General features: G+C 45.6%; 1 protein-coding gene across 6 annotated transcripts in view; it reads left to right on the forward strand.

Annotated features, from left to right (window-relative positions):
• Positions 1-21,860, forward strand: part of RNF216 (ring finger protein 216) — an 81,606-nt gene that overhangs the window by 45,875 nt on the left and 13,871 nt on the right. For all 6 annotated transcript variants that reach the window (XM_032989049.2, XM_042798720.1, XM_042798719.1 and 3 more), the window contains one exon: positions 20,378-20,475. In XM_032989049.2, coding sequence (XP_032844940.1) covers positions 20,378-20,475 — 98 coding nt within the window. The remainder of the gene's footprint in view (positions 1-20,377; positions 20,476-21,860) is intronic.

The following is a 21,860-nucleotide window of genomic DNA, read 5'->3' on the forward strand; positions in this document are numbered from 1 at the left end:
AGAACAGGCATTTTGCAGGACTCGTTAGGTAACTTTTCCAGTTTTGTACCACAGACAAGCACGCAGATACTTTCAGACACAAATTTCTTTTACTGCAAGAGATCCCTGTCTTGAATAATTCTGACCTACCCATGTAATGAAATGAAGCATTTTTGTCTTCCTGGAACTTTATTTTGGTTGCAGCTGTTGTACAAGCTATAGGTTTCTAGATTTGTGTCAGCAAACCATGACTTCAGACCACTGGGATTTTTGTGGGTGGGTGAAAGTGGTAACAGATTAATGAGTTTGACTTAGCATCTCCATCTGCCAGACTAAACCACGTTCTGCATAGGAGACTTAACACAGCTGTTTTTAGCTGGTCCTCTAAAAGCAAAGCACCCTTTACCTAGTCAAAGTTGACCCCTGATCTGAAAAAACAAGCATTACTCTTTTGAGAAGCAGTGCCTTATATGTGTAATTATATTTACTTCTGTTTTTCTGATCCAAGCATGGTGAATGAACTCAAAGTGTGCAAATGAGGAAAAGCGATGATCATATGGAGAAATGCAGGCAATCCCCTAAGGACAAGGTACAAGCCCCGGGTACTCACCAAACACGTGGATCAGGTTCCTTGTCTGAAATTTGAACTCTTACTGCTGTGACACCTGCAGTTGCCTTCTTTATGCTTTACCTCCATAAGTACGTAAATTAAAACATGTAGCATAAAATCAGTTTTCTTGATCCCAATGCGGGTGACTTGTACCAGAGGAGAATGACTGGCAAGCAATAGCTGTGTATGGCCATATGTGTAAAAGTGTACGCGCTTTCTCAAATTGCAGTTGGCTCAAATCTCTGTCGCTGCAAGGGACAGCCTTGAAGTCCAGCTGTGCGCAGAGCCAGGGTGAGGAATGAGATGACCCGATCAGGCAAAAGCTGCTGTGCATTAGCTGTGACTGCTAGCTTTTCTGTTCCCTCCTGTGAGCTCTGAAAGTTAAATGGGAATGAAGTAGCTGCTGAATAAAGACATGTTATCATTTGCCTGCATCCTGTTATATGTAGCAAGTTGCCATGGCTAAGACACCAAAGTATTGTTACTTTGAAATCGAGGATTATTATTCAGCATTTTTTATAGAAATGGGTATGTTATTTCCAGTGCTCAGAAAGAATCTGCAAAAGTGCGTGTTGATGTTAGTGTGTTGTGTGTGCCTGCGCATGCACACTCCCCTGCTGTTTCTGTATTGCCTTTCTCTAATTTTTTCACTGCCTGCGAGACTGGATAAACAGCCCCAACCCTGAGGAGCCCAAAAGCGCTGGGGAGTTGGAGGGTGTGGGGGAAAGGCTGGCTTGGCTGATTTGTCTATGTAAAACTGAAAGGTATTTACTCAGTGCATTGGGTGGACTGTTCTTGTATGTAATGAGTTGTGCAACTGCACAGCTGTACCAAAACAGACCGAGGTCCTCTGACTTGTCTCCCACATGGACTCATTACAACTACTTGTCAGGAAGATGCAAAATTCCCGTGATCTGTTTGCATGTGTTACTCCAGATGCCTTTCTCTTCAGAGTGCCTCTCTGTTTTATGCCTGGAGTGTCGGTGGGCCTTCTCACTGCTTTCTTACAGGCTTGATGACAGATGCTATCCTTAAAATTTGGACTGGACAGTTCCTCTGAAATCCACATCACCATGGTGAAGCGAAAGCAAGCAATGCAATTACCAGGAAGGCTGTTGTAGTCCTTGGGCTTGTATGCTGGGGCATGTAGAGTCAGAGAATGATCTTATTTTCTTCATATTGTGGCATTAGTGACACCAAGTGTTTTGTTCTGATTCTTAGTCAAGAATGACAGGAAGCTAGAAGCCCCTTAGAAAAAGCTTCTACAAGTCTCTTAGGAAAACCCTTAGAAAAAGTTTCTCTGCAGCCTAGAAATCCTGCCTTACAGTAAGATGTTAAAGCTGACTCTTTAAAGAGAAATGTTATGAGATCACTTGATAAATCTGTAAATTCATACCTTCAGAGATGTATGTGACATCTTTAATATAACAGGTAATGATAAGATAGTATTAAAAGTCCAAAAGGTAAAGCTAGCTGGAAACCTGTGCTTTGAGTCAGTCTGAAGCTTTTGGATCAAGTTGGATATCTTGATTGAGAAGGAGGAAGAGGGAGATTTTAGACTTAGTTGTAAATGGAATTTTTGATATAGGGAATAGGTGCTTTTATAGGACTCCCTACTTTAATGGTCACTTTTGGCTTCATTCTGCATTGAAGTCTATTGCTTTAACATCGTTACAATCTGTAGCCCCACCATTTCAAGCTGTGATTCAGCTAGATTGTCCAGGCTAAACCAGACTAGGTGCGAACAGACATGCCTGGCTGACAGCCAAGGAGCTGAAGAACTGCAAGAAGTGGTAGCCTGGATTCAATAGGTAATGCTCTCCCAGGGATCGTGTGCTGTGTTAATTAGCACTACCAGGGGAGAGACAAGCATGGAACATGTGTGATTCAGAGGCCACAGGACAAACTCAAAGAAGAAAAATTTATGGAGAGCCATTAGATGAAATACCACCGATGGTGCAGAAAGTCCGTGGCCCAGGTGGAGCAGCGTGCAGGAGCAGCACGCCGGCCCCTGTCCGTGAGGTGCTTCCTACCTGCCCTCTGCCTTCCTGTGCTGGAAACCACACAGATCTAGATGGACTTCTAGTGACACCCTGCTGGGTCACGCTAATTTTGTTGGAGGAGAAAACTAGCACCATCTTGATGTTTAGGAGTAAGTGATCTGTATGAAAAGAGCTGCAGGTAATCGCTGCATATAAAACTCTACGTTTGACCCGAACTCTGCAAAACAGCCTTCATTTTGGCGTGGTGGTTTGTTAGATGGCTGTTGTTCCAGGCTGAAGGTAGTCGTTTCTGTACATATATACTGGGAGAAAGATTATGCTATAAACTAGGGTTTCTCAACTTGTCCTGCTACTGAATGATGCACATGGATGTGGGTGTACAGGAAGGTCCTGCTCTGGGTGGTTCTCTGCATGGTTCTGTTTGTGACTCTCCACTTAGCATTGAATACAGATGTTTATGTATGTACTTAGAAAAGACTGGTCTGGAAATAAACTCCTCTTTGCAGCACTCCACCTCCCACTTCATATTTTAAGACTCTTTATTCTCTTATAGTAATTTTCCAAGTGGATTAGCGCAAGTCACCAAGGCATCCACATCAGTAAAACACAGCAAAATGTTACTGTCATCTCCTGAAACACTCCAGCACTCCACTCCATTGCTTATCAACCCACACTCCAGTAATCCTAATAGCTGTGTCATAGTGAGATTAACAGAAAATCCAGGCAAATATTTATGGTTCCCTTCAAGGTATGTATTAATCCAAAAATATGAAGTGGGGTAGATACATTATGAAGAGAGCATAGAAACCTTGCTGATGTGGGCTGAAGGGATTCTGGCGGGGTGGATAAGATGCTGCTGCTGGCGTGGGGAAGAGGCAAGAGGCAGCTGATGCTGCTGCATGTTAGTGAGGGTGCAGGGAGAGACACAGGGGCTGGGCAGCCTCTATGTGAAGCATCCCCCAGGGTGAGGATGGGGAGAGCAGCTGCAAGTCAAAAAGGGAAAAAGAGGGGACAAGGACCAGTCGGTGTCTTTTGCCCTCGGTGATATAGCAGCATCATACAGCAACGTGGTAACGAGAGAAGGAGAAGAAACGTAATGGCAAAGCAGAGGAGGAGCAGCTTGAGGCTGGAAAGAAGAAGCAGAAGAGCTAGCAAGGTCACATTTATTAAATGCCTGGCAGGCAATATTAGTTGGGAGGCAATAGTTTTAATTGTGGTGAAGACTGATTCCTTTTTGTCTGTGAGGCTGTGCAGGTTTCTGGAGTTTGGGGAGTGACACGAGAGGGCTAACAAGGTATGGCTTCTAGTCCCAAAGGGATCAGGTGCCAGACTCCAGTCTAGCTAATAGTGAGGATACTTTCCTAATTTTAAAATTGCTCTGCTCATAAAAAGGTCTAAACTAAGATTTTTTTTTTTAATAGCAGCATGCCCTTGGGGGCTGCTGCGGAGGAAGACCTGGTGAGGAGCATGGTGGGTGCTGCAGTTCAGCTAAAGTCAGGCAGAGACCAGTCTCCAAAGGGGAGAGCTGGAAAAGAGGACACTCTTTCTAGCTGTAGCTCTAAACTCTAGGAGATATTTGTAATGTTGCTAGCATCCTGTAGTGAAAGAATGCTTCATGCCTGGCAAGGCCATAGTAATTGCTAATGGTTATAAGTATTGCCCCCTTTTTCCTGGAGAGTGGGGGCGAAAAAACAACAGGATTCCTTGTAGTTTGTGTGGTTTTGTGGAGTGTTTTATTCTGAATTAGCTGCAGGGCTGTGACACCAGAGGGAGCAAGTGAGCCTGAAATAGTTGCTTTCAACAAAAACCAGCAGCAAATAATCACAGCCTTTGCAAGAGGTAAATTAAAACCATCTCCAGCCTGAGAAATATGCACAGCTCAGCATCTTTCCTCCATAAATATTTCCCTGCTGTTGAATCTTTGTAACCCCTTCGGAGCCCAGCAGCCAGGCTCTTCCCTGCCAGCAACAAGCCATCTCCTCACTGCGTGCTCCTCAAGCATCTGCTGGGCAGAGATTTTGACCCACTGATAACTGTGCTCTGTGACTCTGTCAGACCTTACTGACCTGGAGAAGTCAAGAAGGGATTGGGATGATACCAGTCCGGCATTTCTGCATGGCACTGGGCAGCCTGGCATCCCTATGGAGCGGTTGTTAGTCATGGAACAGTAGATTTAATAATTTCCTTAGCACCCCTCATGCATTTCTATTGCTAAAGCAACACCTCAGCTTTGGAGGAGGTTGGTCTCGCTGTTTTCTGTCACCCCCTTTAAATGTGGGTGTTGTCCAGTCTTTGCACACACATCAGGAGCAGTCAAGTAGCTGGAAGTGTGGATTTTTAATGCTTGTATTATCAAAGCTCACTCTCAGCCCGACGATGTTCTTTTCCACCCTATCTCAATGGCATTACAGCCTCGTCTACACAGAGATACTATGAGGAATATGTGGGATTTTGCTCCGAGGGAGCTGAAAGCAAGCTGCCATAAGAGGGCTCCAGAGCCCTGTTCTTGAGTACGCTCCTTTGTGGAACGATCTTCCCCTTTTTCTTTGCCAGTGTGTCCAAGCTGCATTAGAAAACCCTCTTACACCTGCTCTAAATATTTTTTTTTTCTTGTATCTCTCAGACAGGTTATGAACCTCGTCTCTTCATTTGAACCAGTATAGTTGTACATACTACAAAAAAGCCTTGTACTAATAAAGTTTATCTCTTTGTCTGAATAGAGAAATTTGACTTACTAAGACTCTTTCCCTTCTGCTGCAATTCTGTCCCCGTAGCAGGAGGTGTGTCAGTACAGCTGCAGGGAGAGGAGGCCTGAGACCACTTTGAGAGGTGCCGTTCATCTGTATGCAGCGTGCTGCGTGCCCGTCTGGTAAATGAACACAATGAGACTCGGGGACGGGGTTTGGGGCAGGGGAGTGAGTTGTGTTGCCATGGCAATACAAATCGCAATGGATGACTCTTCAGATAAGAGCATCGTGTTTTTCAAAGGAGGAAAAAAAAAAAGTAGTGTGAAATAATGGCCGTTGAAATATGGTGTGAATTCTAGTTTCAAGTAGATGCAGCTTGCTAGAAAAACGTGGGGCTGTAGGTGCTAATTCTGGAAATGTTTTTCCCCTTGGGTGTTGAAAGGAGCCTTAAAATGATTGCGCAGGAGCCAAGCATCCTATGAGTAAGCGTCCAGCAAGTTTTCCATGCAAATATTTGGACGTGCAGTAATGAGTTCCAGTAATAGTTGACTGCTGACTCGCACCATGGGAGATACTGGGAGAGCAGGGACTGTGCACTGATAGCGTGCTCCCCAGCAAAGATACAGCTGCCAGTCTGGTACAGCCGGGCGCAGTGCAGATGGCCAACTATTTATATTTCTGTTATGCCTAGAGCAGATTCCTCCGTATTACCACTGTCTGGGGGAAAGTAAATGTCCCCTGCAAGCCAGAAGTGGTAAGGATGTATTTACAGTAAAGATAGCAAAGTCCAATAGACCTAGTCCCACTCTGGGGGCTTTTTAGGAATCTCCTTGTTGATCCTGTTTAGGTGGAACACTTCTAATCCTGCTGTGAATCCATATTAGAAACTAGTTTTGTTTTCAAATATGGCCGGTGTAAGATCTGTTTCTACTTTGATCTGGCACCTAACTGTAAGCTTGTCCCTTTTTAACATAGAATACAAGGACCACAGTAAACCTAACTTTTTTTTAACTGTTGTTCTCCTAAAATTGTTCACAAGGAGAAACTCAACTTGCCCAGTTGCCTGTAATTCAAGATGTGCGATGATTGCACTGGTGAGGCAGCCTGTTGTGTCTTGTTAAGCACAAATAGAAATTCCAAGGAAGGATGGGATAATTAGAAGCAATCCAGTGATTCTTGTGACTGTATAAAAATAACAGGACTCTTTAAGGATGAGTTATTTTTAGCAGCCTCATGTCAAAAAAAGCTTTGTGAGGTTTTGCATCTGAAAACGGTAAAATGAGGTATTGTACCTGCTATTTTTTTTTTTTCTCTGAGTATGATGTGGGCTGAGACTCTTCCCTAAATTGGCTTTGGAAATTGTTGGAGTAGCTCACAGCCCTCTGGCTTGCTTGCAAGGGGACATCAGCACCAGGTTTAGCAGTGGGACCCACAACCGGCCAAGTGCTTAATGGGTAGTGAAGATCTGATTTAAGAAGAATGTTTTAAACAATACACCCAAAGAAACCTTGCAGCCTGAAGCTGTCTGATGTCTGTCTGATGTCAATCTGATCTGTATTTAATTTTGGTGCTTTATTGTGTCTTGGGGAGGCTAACTTTCTTTTGTTTGTCTGTCCTGTAACAAGACTCTCCCATAAGACAAGGTGTTTTTCAGGCTTGTTCTAAAAAGCTGCTCTTCAAAGGGAGAGGTTCCAGAATGGTGGCTAAAACCAAAAAGTGACGGTTTTGTGGGTTTTCTGTTATAGTATATCCTCTTTGCACTCCTGGGAGGTCAAGTAGTAGTGTTTATATATTTCAGAAGGGGGGAGCGGGTTGAGGATCTCAATAGCTGCTCACGCTGGCTGCCAGGCAGCTTCTAAACCGCCACACTAAACCATTTCACAATGGTACTCAGTTGTAGCGTGTGTGTTACCAAAGGTTAAGCTTATGCACCTGTACGAGGCTAAACAAAACTTAGGATAAATACTGGAAGTGGTCCTGGGGACTCTGCAAATGAGACTTTCTCTGGAGAGCAACTGGGAGTCGTTTGGGAGATGCTCAGAGTGAAGCAGCTTGTCCTAAGGTCTGGTGTGAGACAGAGCAATATTTCCTTTGGTTTAAAGGGGAAGGACACGGATCCTTTACTGTTGTCTGGCTCCCTTCTTGCTGGAAGTCTTCTGGTTTGAGAGGCTGGTGCTGGGATGATGGGAATGCACCAGTCATGCATGTGGGAACCACAGTAGGGAAGAAACTTGGAGACATTGCAAGTACAAAGCGGTGATTCTTTGACTTTCTCTAAAATGCCTTTTTAACATAAAGCTCCAACTACATAGTTTCCTTGGAAATAGCAACCTCCCCCCAAAAAACTGTAGTACGGGATGTCTTGGGATCTTAATGTGCCCCACGAGCATTACACCGACTTTTCTTCCGCAGATGCCATTGTGTAGACATCATCTCCTTTAATAAGACTTGACAAACTGAAACTTGGGTTCATTTTTACTTCTGGAATCATAATCAGTTTTGTGGTATCCACCCAATACGTCTGCATTGTTTTATGTGATTCTGAAAGTGAAACTAGGGCCAAACAGATGAAATTGTCCTGTCAGCTTTTGTTGTTGATGCATCTGAAATGGAAGGTGTAAAGTGCTGATCCCAGCCAGTGAGCAGTTTTCAGTGCAGCATCACTTGTCCTTCACCTTTGTGTAAGTGGGTTTAACTATGGCTGTGTTTAATGGTGTAAAGGTAAGATAATACTTTTTAATTAAAAAAAAAAAAAGAAGCATGAAAGCAAAGTTACTGTTCCTGAATAAAATCACTTCTGACTGCTCTTATTTTTGGATTGAGCGTGTCTACATTTAAGCTCAGGAATTTGGAATAATACCCGATGGAAGAAACGTAGGGGTCTGCTAAGCAAACACAAACATGCCCTAATCAGAAGGCTAAATGCATTCCTGATTTAAATGAAATTCTTAGCTTGCTAAGCATCGTTTTCCGGCAGATACGTGAGTAGGGTTGCATGGAAAGGAGCATATTGGGTCACCTGGTGAAACGGTGCATTGTGAATTTGAAGTGTCCCCGCAGAGGCTTCCCGGACCACGCGCAGGAGCCCAGGGCAGAGCTCCCTGAACACTGCCCGACTCTGCCTGTTTGCTGCTGTCTTTTGTGGGGTTTGTTTGGTTTGGTTTGGTTTGGTTTTTTCTCTCCCCTTTTGTCTTCCTTTAAAATGAGACATCTGTGCTTCTCCACAGTCTGGTGTCATTGCCCATGTGCATCCCTGACAGAAGTGGGAGAAAGCTCTTTAATCCTGCTGGGGGGGGGTGGCAGTGGCCACTGGTGTTTCCGGAGTTTTAAGGAAGTCACTGAAGTTCCTCCTCGTTGACTCCCCTCTGCAGAAATGTGACAGATGGGTCTTTTCCTTTTATGGCCAATAATGCTGGTTTCCCTTTGCAATAAAATCCTGGGTCAGAAGTGGAAGCGAGAAGTCAGGCAGGGGGAAGGGGCTGGTCCTACCAGCTCAGAATGGGTGGGGATGTGATTTGCGACATACTAAATTCTAGGCTAAAATAAACCAAGTTACAACATCTACCCGGAGGTGCCAGTTTTGTTTGCTTGAGGGGTGCCTTAGATTTCCAGTCCTGTTGCTTCAGACAGCAATTAGGAATTGTGACTCTACTTAATTTCCCGGGGAGAAGTTTATCTAGTCCAAACCTAGGATGGTTTTCAGATAGTCTGGTTGAGTCTAGATAACTCTGATTGATTGAATCTAGATAAGCATAGGAGGACAATGTCCACTTCTTTTTGACAATCACCTTCAGTCCTTTACACCAAGCAAAATGTCTTGGCCTCTTACGGAAGTCTCAGAATAGTTTTCTTCCTGGACCCTAGAGAGCCATTTTCCACAGCAGTTAATGTGGTCTTTGTGCCTGACACTTGGCACTGTCTTCGTTCATTAGCTGGGAACAGGTAATGTCCCTCTGGGTGGTAATTGCTGATGGTGTTGGTAAGGCAGAAGCCAGCTTTGTCAGCCCATAATGTCTTTTACAAATCATCCAGCTGCAAATGGTTCGATGAATTTGAACCTTAAAAGTATTTTTCTAATAAAGTGAACCTCCTGTTTCTTGCTACAAAGTGCTTCATATCCTGTTTCACGCCGTTAATGCAAATGGCTCATTTGGCAATCGGTTAAACTGCTCGATTTTTAAGTGGTACAGCTCTTGTTTCTTCCTGCAAAACCTGTTGGCTGCCACTTTAGTTTTGGTTCTTATTCAGCACTTAAGCTCTGAAATTAGGAGGAAAAAGTAACTGGCTAGGAGAGCCTGTCATGGTGCTGCCGGAACTGCCCGTGAGCCTCTATTGCTTCCAGTAGCTGCTGATCTAAATAAAATGTTTTATTTACAGGCTCCCCCGCTCTTTCCTCTGGCAGGCGGCTGAAAGACCATTCTTTTCTTATTCTGTTCCAACTGGTTGTTATTTCTGTTATGATTCTGTTGTTTGCTGTTTGCACCTTTGAACAAATAAATGAGTTGGACATTCAAAGTGAGCTGTGGACATGGACTTACGCAACCATCTCCGTCTGTTATGTCTCTGGTGTTTAATTCCAGCCACCCCTCACTAGATCACCACTTCCAGTTGCAGGTGTATGGCTGGGGCTTCTCTTTTGGACAAAGGTGTCTTGAATCTCCATTCCTCGGTGGTTGACTGTAGGAAGGGAAGCAGGTTTTGCTGACACAGAAAACCTCTTCTCCAGGGTTACTAACTAGTCAGTAGGAGCTAAATGCTTCCGCACATGTTGGGGAAGCAGTTTGGAAATGGCTTTCAGTATATGCATCCGCATATTCTTCAACTCTGCTTTAATGATGGTGTGTTTGTGATCACACTGGTTTTTGGGGTTGGTTTGTTTTTTCTTTTTCCTTCCTCATCTTTACAATACAGGTGCCAGGAAAATGAGAACAGGATCTGTAAGCTGCTCTGAGGCTGGGGAAATGGCCGAAACCATCCTTGTTTCTAAATACTTCACTTGTACTGCCAAAATTTTTGATTTAATCTTTCGGTATCCCACACTCTGCATTTTTGTCTGTGGTTCATACCCCTCTGAGAGTATCATACTTAATCCTTTTGGAGGAACTGCATGTACAGCATAACTTAATAATCCATCCTTTTGATAAGGTAACCCCCAAAGCACCAGTCTTGATCCTTACCTGCATTCAACCATACCAGAGCACTCTGTACTTGTAGTCCCTTTAATTTTTTTCTTCCTGTATGGGTGTAGGAGGAGGGAGATGGTCTGCATGTGGTAAAGAGGGGTCCACTGGGTGCTCACATCTTGCAACAGGAGCAGCATTCCTTGGTGGCCCAGGTGGTAGGATGGCTTCCCTTCTCCTGAACCAGCCAGGATTCTCTCCTCGAAACTGAATGGATGGCAGCAATACAACATGAAATATTCCAGTTTGGTTTGCCATTGTGGTTGGGTTGTGGCAGAAATGACTGTTGCTACTTGGGAATGACTTCTGGGTCTCAAACAGATCCCTGGAGATGAGGTAGATGGTGCCTTTTATTTTTTTTTCTTTTACAGAAAACAGGCTTGCAACATTCTGGTTTGTAGACAAGTCATGCCATGCAAATAGTTGAACAGTGTGCTTCATTAAACTTGTGTGCCCTTCTGAAGCAGGGGGGGGAAGAGGGGAACCAGTCTTTCTGATCAGTGTTTTTAAGTGTAGCAGAAAGGGAACTGCTTGCCTTGGGGTTTCACAACACCGAGTGTTGTGGCACGCTCTTCCCATCTCACTTCTGTTGCGATGGGCCGTGTTCTGCGTGGCACTGAACAAATACTTTGGAGTTCGAGGTGTTGTTTTCAGTCTCATTTTCCCTGCCTCTTGCCTGGTCTTACATGATTGTGCGGAAGTGAGCCTGTCTTGCTGGATTACCAGCTTTTGTTTCAGAGCTGGTGCAGGTGGAGAGGCTCCCCTTGGAATTGCTAACTAGGTTTAGCTTTGATGTCTGCAGATCCAAGGTGGTCTTTCTCTTATTCCAAAGTGCTTCGAAGCCCCATATTTTTCTGTGACTATTAAAAAAAAAAAAGGTTAATTGAAAGGGATTATATGATTTAAATGAAAATTAAATCACAGATTAAACAACTCTTCCAATTAGAAGACAAATGCGTCCTGAGCTACCCTTGTTAGGCAGGCTGTCGCAGCACCACCGTTCTTAACCTGCCCGTCTTCGATGGTTGATCAGCTTTGCTCAAGACCTGCTCTGGGGGTGAGCAGGCATTTTGCATGATGGCCTCAGATCTCTGTATCCCCTCCGCCGCGCTCCTCGCCGGGGCTGGCAGGTTTGCAGGGTGTGCACTGGGCATCCCTCTGTTATTTCAAAGCCTCAAGGCTGGTACGGTCCTGCCTGCAAAATACCCCTGTTCATTCACACGGTGCTGGCTCAGTGGCCTGCGGGGATGTGACAGCCTACACCTGGCAAGGGCTGGAGCTGGTGTTTTCCCCTGTTGCAAGGCGTGCTTCGGGTAAGAAACACTTTGGATCACTGCAGCCTGTGCCTGATGGTTTTAGATATCACTTGTCTCACTGCATCTCCTTCTCAATGTCCCACTGATCTCTGAAGTCCTGGGGGGGCACGTTGCATCTACCGAAGCTGCAGGGCCAAACAGACTTAGCAGGGCTTGAAAAACCACCCCCAAATTGCAGTTTTGAGGTTTCTTTGCCACCTCTGCACCAAACAAAAACCCAGGCCCAGCTGGTGTTAGGATGGGCTGGTGGGTGCTCTAGGTACAGAGGGAATGGAAGCATCATCTGGGGGCTCTGAAAGAGGAATTGGTGAGTTGTCGACACATCTATTTCCCTGATTCGTTTTCAGTAGTTTATTTGGTTTTATTTTGATGCATACTCATTTGCTTGATATCTTTTTTAATTATTATTGTTTTGAACAGGCATCTGAATAGCTTTTGTGATGCAGGAGGAGATCCAGTGCATGTCTGCACTGGAGCTTCAGGTGTAAACTATTCCATCACGCAGCACTTCTCGGTGGTTTTGACTTTTTAAAATCTCTCACAGCACTTTTTCTCACCAGGAACTTTCAGCAGGCTGCTGGTGCAGGCCATCGACTTTGGTTTTACCACTAGCTTATTTTAGCGTAGCAAATGAGCTGCGTATGACTCACTGTCACATTGGTGAATTTGGAAGATGGAGGTTAGCAGTTCAGAGGGCCATTTTCAATTTATCTGCTGTAAATACTATAGCTATAAATACTGTAGTTACAAGGCTGGCTGCTGTGGCTCTTGTGCTGTGTGGCTCGGTTCAGGAGCTGCAGAGCTGTTCTCTTACTGTCTGCACAGAGCTCTTGTGAGGAGCGGCAGGTAAGAAGTAACTGTACCACACAGGCATTAAAACAATAAATCATCTGAAACTTGATTTCAAGGAGGCCAGGTGTCACTTTGTCTTCATTTTTCTTTATCCTTGCTAGCTCCCCAACACTTCTTATTTAGTTTTACTGTGGTCAGTTTAAAGCTAAGAGCATCTTACTTCAGGGTTTCCCCCTTATTTGGGTTTAATTTCCATGGCAAAGCAAGCTGTACTTGCCCAGTTCCTGAGGGTGTATTTGTACCCAGACTAAAGCTATTTACCAGCATAGCTGCTCTGTTCAGACAGTTCACCTTTTCTCATCCCAGTAGTGGTGTTATAGTGACCTAGAGTGTTAACTTCTGTAGATAGAGTGTACAGTTTGAAAAGCTCTAAATTGGAAATGAAGTGTGTTAATGCTGCTAAATTACCATCAAAATTGCCATATTGCAGGGACTCATTAAAAGTGCTTGTAGGTGTGTTACATAAACCTGGGTCTCCATGCAACTGTTGATGGAGGAGAGGACATCTGTAACTGAGTTCCTTCTGTGATCCTTTCATAATAAAATAAAATCTGGGAGACGGTAGGGGGAGAGAGAACCACAAGAAAAATAGGGCAGATCTGGAGGAGGCTTTCTCCAGTTCCTGCCACGAAAAGCCCTGGGTAGGGATTTGTGTTTGGGGCGGGGTGATAGAGGGGATTTGCTTATCATGTGGTGGTGTAAGAGGGAAGTTTCAGAATTAACTTCAGTAATTGTTCCTACTCTCAGTCTTACAATGCATCGTTAGCAGATACCTCTGCAAATAAGATACCTTGCTTTTGTTACACCTTACCCTTCTTGATATTGTTGGGTGCAGCCCCTTAAGTAACCCGGAGTTATCCTTTAAAAATCAGGTTGCTTGTCTTCAAATCTAAATCTGTTCCTCTCCTAAGGTCTCTATTGTTCCCATCAGTTCCACAGTGGCTGCCACTGCTGTTTAGCCCTGCTGTATTTCATCAGTTAGAGCTCCAGCTCTGGGAAGCAGCACCCCTTTTTGTGTGAGGCTGTGCATAGGATTAAATGGATAACCTCTTAGATCTCCACTGCTGAATGGGGTAAGGCAACGTGCATTGGGGGAGAGGGAAGAGGGTCAGCTGCTGAGTGCTTTGAGCTAGTCTGCTAGTATTTAATTATTTACGTTGGCTGGGAAGGCATATCGCTATTATCTGCAATCAGTCCAACAGATCTAAAAACTGGTTAAGAACTACAGATGTGTTTCCAGTAGCATGTACTGGATTTCTCTTACCTTTCTGCCCTAGGAAGGAGCAATATAACCTTAGGTATACCGATTTAGACATCTGTGTGTGTGAGATGTGGGTGTGAGGTCACAGACTATATTTATCCTGATTTTATAAAGTGACCAGGCAGTGGTTTCCTCTACCTGCACTGCAGGCTGACTCTGTTGGTGGGTGACCACCTCTGGGTAGGTCACAAAGCCAGTCCACCCTGGCCGTATCCAAACTCCCCAGTGTGCTGAACTGGAGAGATGCTGTGTGCGACATCAGTCTGCTCAGGGCAGGGGACTAGCTTCTGAAAAATGTTATTTGAAGGAGGAAAGCTTATCCTTATGAGAAACACTTGTTTCTCAGTTTAGGGGAAGGGGTCTTGGTGTGATGAATGTGTGATGCAAATACTCCAGTGCTCATTTACACAGCCAACCTGCTGCCTGCAACTTTTAGTATACTCTTCACGTCTCTGGAGCTTGAGAGGAAGTAGCTTTGAAACAAAAATACTACTTTCAAAACATCCCAAATAATTAAAAAAAAAAAAAAAAAAAAATCTTTAAAGTTTTGTACAAGTCCAAATTAAACCATGATCCTTCTCAGTGAAAGAGCTGTTTCTCTAACTCTGATTACACTGTGGTACACAAGCATGTGATCAGTGAGCAAGTTCTTGTGCCAGCACGGTTTTCACCTCTGACCAGCCATAAGGTGATGTTGATGCTGAGCAGCACTTACTGCATGAGGCTGCAGATATTTTTGCTCTAGAGGTTTCTAACCACTGCACCCAAACCAGCGCCTGATTTGGCCTTTTAAAGTCAAGCTCTGAGGAGGTGAAAAGCTTGCTTTGGTTTTGTATATGTGTTTTCAGGAACTTCTGAATTACAGACACAAGATAGTCCTACTGACTTAGGCAAGCGTTGGGTGGGAGTTACCACGTGTTTCTGGTTCTCAGATTCTCACACAGATAACCAAACCTACGTGGGAACCGGCCTGCCAGCGCGTTTCTGGAAGCAAGACAGCATTGCATATCTCCAGTGTCTTAAAGATGGGGAGCGAGTACAATACACTCAATTTAACAAGATCATGCAAAACAGGAGGCATTGCTTGGGGTCATGGTTTTTGGTAATGGGGTTTAATATGTGGTCATAAAAAGCTTTAACCAGCCCTGCTGGTGGGTGTTGGATATAAAGGTATATTTTTCTTATCCAGCTTTTAACTCTCCATCATTCGTAGGTCTTTATGTTTACACCCTGGCACATTCTTACAGCCTAGTCCAAGGCTTGGGCCTTTGCTTTAGTTCTTCCTGCAACCTTTCCCCTTCAAGAGTAAATCCATGTGCCAAGGAGAGGAGACCTCAGGTTTTCTTTTTTTTTTTTCATCTCCTCCTTCCTGTCCCAGGGCTGGGAGCTGCGGTGTGGCTGGTGGCCGCTGAGCGGCAGCGCTGCCCGGGGAACAGCCTTGCTCGGGGACCCAGCCCAGCTCCCCTGGGGGCAGCCGCAAACCAACCCCCCCCCCGGCCCCCTGCACCCATGGCCATGCTCCTTGCCCCCTCACCCATCCGAGGCACGGCCTCCGTTTCCCCACGCTGAGCAGATTTTGTGCATTTGGGGTTGGTACCTGCTGCCCCTCTCGCCCGTTACGTGCAGCGATGCCGGCAGCTCCGGGACCGGGGAAGGAGTGTGCTCTGCACTGGGCGGTTGGGTACCTGGGGAGTTGGGGTCCCACTTCCCTGTGCTGGGCGTTTGTACATCCCTAAAGAGGAGTCTCTCACCAAAATGGATAGCCTTGGGCTGGATTATAGCCTCTTTATCCCAGCTTAACACATCGGAAATCCCAGAAACAGCCCCAAAGGAGTTTGCTCATGTGAGCTTATCCGTGCTTAAAGGTTGTATTCATTTAGCTACTTCTGCATCCATTTTTAGTTAAGGTCAGTGCAGCTTTATGGACAGTGGAGATTTTGTGGAAAGGAAGACTGTGTGGTTCTTTGTTTTCCCATTAACTCGCCTGGTTGGGAATTGCAGCCCTTCAATTAAACCAGCGCAGTATGGACTGGCCCTGAGGTGCTATTCTAAGACTATTGCATTCACATCTGCTTTTGGGTAAAACTTGGCCTGTTTTGAGGTTAGCCTGTGCTATTGTGTGTCTAAAAGCAGGAAGAAGCAGAGAATCAATCACTGGGGCTCCGTCCCAGGGAGCATCGAAGGGATAGAGGGTATGTTTTACCTCCCTCTCACTCCTAGCAAGGAGTGCAGCAGCAAACGTCCCGGTGTGTGCCTGGCAGAGACCGCTGGAGTGTGCGACTCGCCCTTCCTGGGGGACGCAGGGAGTCGCAGGGCGCAGCGGCGAAAGGATTTAATTAACCAGCATATGGAGAGCTAAAGCAAGAGCTGGACTCCGCTCAGAGCCACCGCTGAGAGCTGGAGGGCGGTGATGACAGCCCAGTCCATTGCCTGTTGTTGTTTAAGTTGAGCTTCCCCGCCTCCCTTTGCATTTTGCTCAATCAGTAAATGGCTTCGTGTAAACTCCTACAGGAAAAGCGGGCATGCAGGAATGCCGTGGGCAGTCGGTCCGTCTCTTCTGTGTGTATCATCTGATGTTTTTGTCCATGTGGCATTTGTTTGGGTTGAAACCAGGAAAGCTGGTGCTTCTACATTGCCAGCAGTGTGTACAACAGCCTGCTCATAGCCAAAAGGACATGGAGACTGGCAGGGAAAAATTGATTACTTGGATGTTTGGTTTTTTTTTTTCCCCCTCCTGATATGTGGACTGGACCTTGAAGAGTTATTTTTAGTAGGTAGCAGAGTGAAAAAACAGTTTAGGCTGTGTTTTAAAACTGTAGCATCCATTGTTAGTACCAGTAGAACTGCTGAAGAAGGTGGTAGGTTCATGTAAACCCCTCCCTTCTACCTCCATTAGGTGCCGGGACAATTAACAAGGACATTTAAAGATTGTGATGCCCGTGCTAAAAGCAAACTGGCCACCCTTAGCCAAGCTGGCCCTGAGCACAGAAAGCTGCGTATCCGTACTGCTGACCCTGGGAACAAAGGATCCTCCTGAACCCAAACATGTTTGTGTTAATCCCAGCTGCTTCCTGGTGGCCAGCGAGAGGAAACGGAGCCGCTACCTCTAACAGATGTACAGTGAGGAGATTACGGTGCGCGATTAAACACCCTCTCCATCACATCCTCCTCTCGGCTGTCCCAGCCCGGCACATTAATGGACTGTCCCAGGCTGCCTGCCAAGCTCAGGCAGATGTAACAGGCAGCAGATACTTCATCTCCTGCATCCGTGCCTGGTTTGGAGCCATTTGCTAATGCCAAGGCTTCTGCAAACACACCGCCTCTCACACCAGAAGCATGAGCTGTGTGAGCTGTACCTGCCTGCAAGGAGGAGTGGGCTGGGGGAAGGCAGGAGAAACACATGGAATTTACACCGTGCAGAAATGATGAATCTAGCTGAAAAGCTGTTAAAACTAAACCAAAATGTACCACATCAGGTATGTGAGTAGGCCGGGGTTTGCTAATGGACAATGTGCTGAAGAAGTCGGGCAGGGTCTTTGTTTTGCTGGACTGGCTTGATTTTTGGCTGCTACGCTTGGAGTAGAAGATTTCAGGGCTGGAAATGACTTATTCCCTCTTTGTGTGGGTTTAGGCACTGCCTTATATTGCGGTAGCTGGTCCTAGTGCCAAGTGCTGCTCTTACAATAGAAATAATCTAGGCTGGTTGCAAAAAATCAGCTATCCTACTGTGTGTTTAGGTTAATTAATGCAGTAATTGCAAAGTATGTTTCTTTATCAAGTAAAAAGCTGTTTCTAAAGTAAAAGAACCCCCTGCAGAAATTGTAGAGCTCGAAATTGTCATCATGTGAGACATGCAAAACCTTCATCAGCTGAGTGGGTTGGATCTGACTAAGAGAAAAAATGTTTTAAAAAGTCACTTTCTTCAGGTGAGATCTGTGGCCTCAGTTACGGCTCTGGAGCAGTCACCTTTGTCTGAACCATGGGCTTTCTCCCCACTTTTGTGTGACGGGGTCCAACTTGGGTTCCTGTAATTGCCGACGTTGTGCCATTGTCTTGGGTAGAACAAGGGGAGAAGTCGCATCAAGTTCTGCTAATGGCACACGAATTGTCCATTTCTCCCCTGCCTCTGTTCTGGAGGGGATGTGGCTCGGTCAGGGGCAGCACCAGGTGACATGTGAAGTTAGGAAGCCACGGGGACACCTCCTTCACGGGGTGCCTTGGAACAGGCAGAGCTGCCCGTGGGTTTGCAGCTCCCTGTGGCCAACGCATCTTGGGAGGGATCCCAGGAACGGGCGCAGCTGCGATGGCACTCGCTGTGCGGTGGTCACAGTAATGCAGAGAGCCAGATACCTCCCATCTCCTGCCATCCCAGTGCGTTTGGGAATCTACACTGCCGTGCCTCTTCCCTTTCTCCTCGCCTGCACAGAAATCCCTTTTCCTGAGCGTAGGAGACAACTGTTTGGCAAGTAACAGCAGCCTCAGCTCAAGGGAGAGCATTGTTTTTTAAATAGCTGCAGCATGCAAAGCGAGGATGGTGGCAGTAGCAAAAGGCAAAGGGAATGACTTGGTACAAAAGTGTAAGCAGCACCATCTGCTTTAGAAGGGCATCGTTTCTAACTCGGCAGCGAAGGAGGCTCCTGGAGTTAAGTAATTGGGAATAGTAGGCTCCTGGCTGGAAAGTGTGCCAACCCTTCTGGCAAAAAGCTGTTAAATCTTTGTTGCTGGCATGTGAAAGTAGTTCTGTGTAGCAGGGCTCCAAAGACTGTTTTTAACCCTTGATGTATGTAAAAAACCCCAAACCTACGGTGCTTTTGATCTTGGAATGGCATGTGGCCAGGTGTCAAGAATAAAAGGGGAAGGTGGGTCCTCATCTAGGTACATGAACGGCTCCAAATCTGATCCTCCCGTGCTGATAACAGCCAGACGTGGCCTGCCAACAAATGCACACAAAATGGTGCCTGTTTTAACAGCTTTAGCAGGAAAACATGGTATACGATGAATGATTCATGAGGATCAATAGAACCAGGCATTTACTGCCCCTTAAAACTAGTGCCTGCCCGCCTGCCAAAGGGTGCATTTGCAAGATAAGTGATCGCAAAGCTTTTGGGACACAGTCACACGCTTGGCTCTCCTCTTAGTACGGCCCTTACCCTGCAGTCTGCAAACATGCCCAACTTACCAGCCAGGATGAGGAGCCTTTAATTCTCCAGATGAAAGCGCAAGCTGTTACGCATCTCCAAGCGAGCACAAATACAAACAAGTCAACATTTTGCACCACCTCCTAGGGGTGGCTTCCTTGGAAGCTTTGGTCTTCATCCTGTTTGTCTGATTCACGATCAAAAGAGTGTTGCTGCCTACGTGTGTCTTTAAGCAGTCACTTCTATCATATCTCATACAAACGTCTAATTTCTTCATGAAAATAAAATGAAGGTAATGCAATCAAATAAGATCTGTCTCCATGATCGTTGTCTTTCACTAATAGTGTGACCAGAGCTCTGCAAAGCTCTTTTGGGACCTTCTTTGCTGTGGAGGGGAAGAGGATGCTTCACAGCCATATGGGTTTTCCTGCCAAGGGGAGAAAGTTGGATTTAAAAGCCTGAGCCCAAGCCATTCTGAAGATGAAACAGTTGGATTGTGAAACGTGTACTTTTTCCAAGTTTGATCTGGATGTTTTTTAATCTTCCTCAAATTAAAGGAAAATCTCTTGTTTGACCCAAAACAAAATTATGTTTTCTTTGGCCAGCCAACCAAAAAAATCAACTCTATCCCCAGTGTTAGTCCAAGTTCCCTTGCCAGTAGTGCCTACACAGCTTTACCAGTCCCGGATTAGAGCCTTGTTGCTAAAGAGTTTACAAGAACAGGAGAGTTCAGTTGCTTGCTCTAAGTTTAGTTCAGTTCTGGTTAAATTCATGAATATTTGTTCATATTTCACCTCTGGTTTATGGACATTTGTCCACATCCTGCCTTTTTAAGCTGTTTACTCACATAAATTGCTTTAACTTTATTTTGTGAGGTTTTACAAAATGTAATATGGATTTGCTTGTATGCATGGCGAAGCAGAGTTTTTGATGCAGCTGCAAGGTTTTACATTGCCTGTTGGACTAGAAGCTCTTTGTATGAAGGTGAAGGATTTTGGTCAGGAAACAGATGAACTTAATGTCCTTTAATACCATGTTTTCATCTCTGCGGTCTGCTTCAGGAAGTACCTTGGTAGCTGTTCCATGAGTTTTAGGTGAACTAGGATCTATGAGCTCATTTTGTACCTGGGTTCTTGTGCCTTGGAAAAACCCTTGGCTCCCATTATTTGGTGGACTTATTCTGGTATATGGTAGAGGACAGACCTGCAGACCTCTATACCGTACTACCAGCCTCATCCTCAACTGAGAACCTGCAGCATGGTGGGGGAAGAGATGGGAATTTTTCCAATTGCTAATGCTCTTAGTGGTGTGCTGGGTCATCTTTTCCCTTAATGCTTGTTATCCTCCTCAGGAAACATGTCGGAAGTGCCAGGGGCTGTGGAAGGAGCACATGAACCTCACCTGCGAGCAGCTGGCTGAGAAGGATGACATTAAATACAGGACGTCCATGTAAGTGAACTCCACAACTAGGCAAAAATGGTGGGGGTGGATGAACTCATAATAGCAATGCACTAGGCACTACGCTCCGGTGTGGAGGGGGTGAGAAGCCCTTCTGTTCTTGTGACTAGCAAAGGCCCCAGACTTCTGCTGGGTGTCACTACCTTCCATCAGAGAGGTCCTGGGGATGTCAGTGCTGAGGGGTCAGAAGGCTCCCAGGGTGGGATTTCTTTTTGTGAAAGATCCTTGGCAGCGGATCCAGCTGGTAATTCAAGACCGTGGGAGAGTTGTCACCAGACCAGCCTGTTCCTCTGGCTAACCCGGGTGTCTCACAGGCTGGCACCTGGTCTTTCTCAGAGGTGAGAAATCCCCATTAGTGTTGCTTGGGGAGGAGGGGGGAAGAAGGGAGGTGTTACACAGAGGCAAAGAAGTATATTGAGTCACAGTAAGTCATTATTACCCTTTGAAAATCTAGAGTGGAGACAACGCGTGGTTTGCTAAGCTACTGCTTTCTGGCTTTGTGGGAGGGAATGTGTTTTCTTACAGAAGCTTGTCTCTGTTTCTAACTGGTTTGTAGGAATCGTTACAGAATAGAGTCACATTTTGAAGTACGCAGGTGTAAATCCTGAGTGTTTCCCTAAAATCTTTTGAAGTTTGATCTCTCTCATTGCCGCAGTAAATGACAAGATTCTCTGCCTTTAGGAAATAAGGGAAGGTTCATCCATGGAGCTGCATGTCTGCAGTCCAACGGGACTTGCCCACATTGCCCAATCCTTTCCCCTCTGATTTAGAGCCTGTCTGGCATGAGTAGAGGTTGGAAAGCTCCACCACTGGGAAGCTGAATGACTGTTGCTTGCTCATCCCGCAGTCCCTAATTCAGAACAAAATCCTTACAAATGTGATATGACTTACTTCTCTGCCACTCCTTTCCCGGTAGGAAAGAGGGGTGAGAGAGAGGAGGAATGAGTTGTCATGTCCCTAATAAGGAAAAAAATACCAGTTTCAAAACCTTTAGTAGAATGTTGCTGTGGGTAGATGAGTCTGCCTGATACAATAAAAGCTTCCTTTTGAAGCCCTGCATAAGGAAAGGGAAGCACAGCTGGAGTTCAGGCCAAACTTCCTGCCTTGCTCAAAGTTTCCAAAAAAAAATCTGCATCAGCAGCATCCTGTTGAGTAGCGGAGGAAAGAGCAGCTGCAGCGGAGAGGAAAGTCAGGCTCAAGTTGGGGTTTTTTTTCATCTCTATTCTTAGCATATCTCCAAATGCCTGGGGGCAGGCCATGCCAGGTATAACTGCGTGGGAGCTTTGGGTAGCTGCAAGGCAGCTCAAGTTCCCACCTCACCATTCCCTGCTCCTCTGGTTGTGCTGAGGGAGCGGTTTGTGGGGCTGTGCTGTGTT

The sequence above is a fragment of the Tyto alba genome, unplaced genomic scaffold (genome assembly GCF_018691265.1).
Source record: "Tyto alba isolate M040663 unplaced genomic scaffold, T.alba_DEE_v4.0 Super-Scaffold_28, whole genome shotgun sequence".
Classification (NCBI taxonomy): domain Eukaryota; kingdom Metazoa; phylum Chordata; class Aves; order Strigiformes; family Tytonidae; genus Tyto; species Tyto alba.